The sequence below is a fragment of the Calidris pugnax genome, unplaced genomic scaffold (genome assembly GCF_001431845.1).
Source record: "Calidris pugnax isolate Ruff unplaced genomic scaffold, ASM143184v1 scaffold565, whole genome shotgun sequence".
In the NCBI taxonomy this organism is placed as follows: domain Eukaryota; kingdom Metazoa; phylum Chordata; class Aves; order Charadriiformes; family Scolopacidae; genus Calidris; species Calidris pugnax.
The window spans coordinates 25,243-29,659 of NW_015091258.1; the positions used below are offsets into that span (position 1 = coordinate 25,243).

At 48.1% G+C, this 4,417-nt stretch overlaps 1 protein-coding gene across 1 annotated transcript; it reads left to right on the forward strand.

Annotated features, from left to right (window-relative positions):
* On the forward strand, window positions 1-4,384 carry LOC106898888 (zinc finger protein RFP-like). Its single transcript, XM_014960468.1, has 4 exons — window positions 1-163; window positions 628-795; window positions 1,819-1,845; window positions 3,256-4,384. Exons 1-4 carry the CDS (start codon window positions 1-3, stop codon window positions 3,813-3,815), a joined length of 918 nt encoding a protein of 305 aa, XP_014815954.1. The 3' UTR covers window positions 3,816-4,384.
* Window positions 4,385-4,417: the final 33 nt, after the last annotated feature.

Genomic DNA, 4,417 nt, shown 5'->3' on the forward strand with positions numbered 1-4,417 from the left:
ATGATGGAAGCAAACACAGCAAAGGCCCTGGATTCCTTTGGAGAGAAGGCCCTCCAGCAGATCTCTCAGCAAATACAGATGCTGCAGACAGCTTTTCAGAACATGTCGAGGTTAACACAGCAGGACCTGGAGAACCTCAGAGCTGACATGGATCGCCAATTTGGTGAGCACAGCCATGGACAAGAAGGCCTTCACCTCTCTGTAGGAAAATGCTTGTTCATATATATCTCTCTACTGTTCCTTGAACTACCATTCTGTGTCTCCTCGTTATGCTTGGGGTTGGACAGATCTTACTTTGCAAGTACCTCGTGTCCTGTGTCCTGAGAAATCTCCTAGTGTCAACTGCAGGGGGTCAGGGTCCCTCTTCTTTCCCTCGTCTTGGAAGGGAGTGCATACCACGGGCTCTCAGTGACACTGAGAAGAGGTGATGGTGTCTACCTCCAAGCGCTACCTCCATCTCTCTCTTGCTCTTTCCATTCACCTTCCTTATGACCAACAGTCTTGTCTCTGACAGCTCCCCGATGCAGGGAGGGAAGATGGCGGGGTTGATCCCAGGCCATTGTTCTGTGCAGCTGTCAGTTGTCGAGCCTTCAGGAAGGCTCACAGGGCACCGGTCTTTCTTCACAGGAAGGATGACTGAAGCAAGCACAGCAAGGGCCCCGGATTCCTTTCGAGAGAAGGACCTCCAGCAGATCTCTCAGCAAATACAAACACAGGAAACAGCTGTTCAGAACATGCAGGGGTCCACAGAAGAGCACCTGGATATCCTGAGAGCAGACATGGAGCGCCAATTAGGTGAGCATAGCCATTGCCAAGAAGACCTCCATCTGTTTGTAGATTTAGCTCATCTACAGACAAACCGTCCCGCTTGCGAGGCCTCTGCACCTCCTGAACACAGAAGGGTTTGGAGAGACCCTTCTTGGCAAGTAGCTCACATACTGCAGCAGTGAGACACGTCACTACAAAGGTGTTGAATGAGGGTTGTCAAGGTCTGTCTTCTCTCCCTTTTTTTTTAAGGGAGTGAGTACCATGGGCCCCTGTGACTCGCAGGTGTGGAGAATGTGTCCACCTCCAAGTCTTGCCTCCATCTCTTTCCTTTACCCACTCACATTCCTCTTGACCAAGCCACTCCTCTTCTACAACCCATCCCTTCTGGCAGGAAAGATGGAGAGGTGTGATTTCACCCTTCCGTCCTGCCCACCCGGCTCAGCCCTTAGGCAAGCCCTGTTCTCCTGCCCCTGACTCAGGAGTGCCCAATCCATGCTGGTTTGTCTTCTGAGATACCACCACCATCTTGCCCTGGGCTGTGTCCCCTTCCTGATTAAACAGCTCATGAACTGCACCGTTCATGCTCCAGTGTGCTCTGGGGCTGGGTCCTCCTGGGCAGGGAAAAAAGTTCAGCTTCTTGTTGTTCTTTTCTAAGGGGAAAGTCCCACCTGTACATGGCTCCAATAAAGTGCTTTGAACTCTTCACACCGTACGGCAAACCAGAGATGCCTCCTTCAATAGTCTCTCTATCCCTTTTCCCTTGCCATCAGCATAGCATCTTCTTTTTACTGCTCCAGAGTTCCTACCTATGTTCTGGATCTTGTTACAATCTTTGCTGCTAAAAGACTGAGCATTCTGGTCACCTCAGGCCTTGCTCTCTTTGGAGGATGGCACCAGGCCTTTTGATGTCTTTTCCAACTTACAGAACAAGCACGTTATTACGGGAGAACACAGTCTCCTTGGTCAGCAGCGTAAGCTGTTTCTTAGTACACAGGAGAGTATCATGCTTGGCAAATGCACCTATTGCCTGTTTTTTTCTTTTTCCCACAGAGCTTTTCAAAATGCAGCGCTACAAAGGTAAGCAAAAGGGAGATGATGCATGTGAGTACTCTGAGTCTGAGTGTGGTCCTCAAAAAAGTATCTGACAAGCTCAGATAGCTGGTTGAAGAGCAAACCCCTCAGAGGAAGGATTGCGTGATAACTGTTCTCTTTGTTGTGTGCTGCCAAAGACCCTGTGTATGTCTGGCAGGAGCCATTTTAGCTGTGGGGAGCAGGGATGACCAGCTTGCATTGGCCACTTCAGCTCCTGGCTCCCACTCCTGGTGTTGCCCTTTTGGTGTTTCAGGAAAAGGGTCTTGAGCTGATGTTTCTCCACTACAGGAGCAACCTCTTCTTCTGTAAATCTGAGCTGAGCTACAAGACCTTAGTTCACAACATTGCACCTTGCTGGTTCAGTGTCAGGTGTTTCTTACATTGATGAGTTGGGTAAAGTGAGGAAAGAACCATTTACTCATCACTGGCAGTGAAGATCACTCTTCCATTCTAACCCATGTGAAAGAAGCACCCTGGACTGGTGCTGTCCTAGTTATTGAGGAGAATTTAAAGTTTGAAAATCATCTTTAAAGTTTGAAAATCATCTTCCAACTTTGCTAAGGAGTTAATCATGACACCCAAATGAAATTCCAGCTGGGGTACCTCTATTTTGGCATACATTATACCTGCATACACCATGGGTTAGGGAGCGTGCTCTCCCTGTTTCCCGCCCTGGCCTCTCCCCCACCCCGCCCCTCCCCAAACATTTGCACTTCCTCAACCATCACTCCTAATGGGCTCTCTTCCCGTACATGAGTTTTAAGCAAAGATACTGAAAGATTTGTGTCTTTGTTTTCAGTATTTATATCTTATAAGTGAGTGTCTGAATTTATTTCCAGGTGGGTTTCATATGATGCAGGGCTGATCAATTATCTGACCAGCTTCCTCTTCAGTTTCTATCAATCATAGAGAATTTACTTTGGCCAATTTTATTTTGTCAAATAGTTTTTGCTGTTGAACAATATTTGCTCAATAGTCTTGGAAAAGTCAATTTTGATCCTGGCATTGCCCAAAGAGGAGCTGTCTGGTCAACTTCCAGTCCTTTTCCTCAGACCATCCCCACAGAAATTCAAAGATGGAGGGAGAGGGCATTCAGCCCCACAGCCTCCTCCTTGGTGCAGAAGGCTGGAGTCACAGGAACATTGGCTGAGGTCCTGTCCTTTGCTGTATGCAGCCTGGTCAGTCACTAAGTCAGCAGCCCTGAATGGGAATGGAGGGATGTGGGAGGTATGGGAAGGGAGAAGATAGAGGTCCTGTGAGGCAAGAGGCTGCCTGGTGCATGCAAATGTGGAGGTGGAGGAAGGACTAGTGAGAGGTGGAGGATACAGAAGAGAACACCGCAGAGAAGCAGACCTTGTCCTTTCTGCTCCTTATGGCATGACTTGATCATTGCAGTGGATGTCTCCCTGGATCCTGACACAGCCCACCCCAGATTGGAAATCTCTGACAATGGGAAGAGTGTGAAAGATACCGGCACCATAAGAACTGTGCCCAGGAATGAGAAGAGATTTGATTCCCACCTTTATGTGTTGGCAAAGGAAGGATACACATCTGGGAGACACTACTGGGAAGTGGATGTTGGCAAGAGAAGCAGCTGGGCCTTGGGTATTGCCCGAGAATCTGTGACACGCAAAGGGACATTGACTCTGTCTCCAAAGAATGGCTTCTGGGTCATGGGGTGTACAGATGGGCGAGAGTATTGGGCCTTCACAGAGCCTTGGACCCGTTTGAGTGTGGGTGGGAAGCTGCCAAAGATTGGGATCTTCCTGGACATCTCAGCCAAGCAGCTGTTGTTTTACAATGTCTGTAAGAAAGCAGCTCTGTACACTTTCACCATTGCTGATGGCAGCAGCCGGGAAGGGAAACTCCTTCCCTTCTTCTCCACAGGCTCAGCTGCTGCAAAGGCTGACACTGAGCCTCTGAAAATAGTGCAGAGGTTTGATGATGATGAATAGATCACTCTGCATTGTGAAGGTCTAGAATGTACAGCCAGGGATCAGATGGAGATGTGATCAACCTGCTGCCTCGTTTGTATCTCCTGAACACAGCTGAGGTAGGAGGGGACAGATGTAGTATAGTGACCAGCTCTTTTAAACTATGCATCAGAATGAAAAAGCTATTGAGACAAATTTTAGGGGCTCAAGAAAAAACTTTTTTTTTTTTTTTTTTGTGGCAACATGGAATAAATACTTCTCCTGGAAGGTGTGTTTTCAGAAAAAATTACTGGTCCTTTTTCTTATACTTTGTTGTTTTGGGTTTTGTTGAAGAGGAAGAATGATAGAGCAACCTGTCAGGCACCTGGTGTCCAGCCAAGGTCAAGCCACCATAGATGTCCAGTTGTCTTTTGACCTTCTCCCAGGATGGACACTCTCTTGGAAACTTGTACCAGTGCTTGGTCACCTTCACCGTAATAAAGTGTTTCCTGATGTTCAGAGGGAACCTTCTGTGTTTCTGTTTGTGCCCATGGCATCTTGTCCTGTCACCGGCACCACTGGCAAGAGCCTGGCTCTCTGTCACCTTTGCACCCTCCCTTCAGCTGTTGAGATGCTTTGGGAAG

Excerpts from the sequence above, each read along its gene's own strand:
- LOC106898888 (XM_014960468.1), top strand. The coding sequence starts at position 1 with ATGATGGAAGCAAACACAGCAAAGGCCCTGGATTCCTTTGGAGAGAAG. Across the intron at positions 796-1,818 it reads AGACATGGAGCGCCAATTAG|AGCTTTTCAAAATGCAGCGC; the intron begins GTGAGCATAGCC and ends TTTTTCCCACAG. Across the intron at positions 1,846-3,255 it reads CAAAATGCAGCGCTACAAAG|TGGATGTCTCCCTGGATCCT; the intron begins GTAAGCAAAAGG and ends TGATCATTGCAG.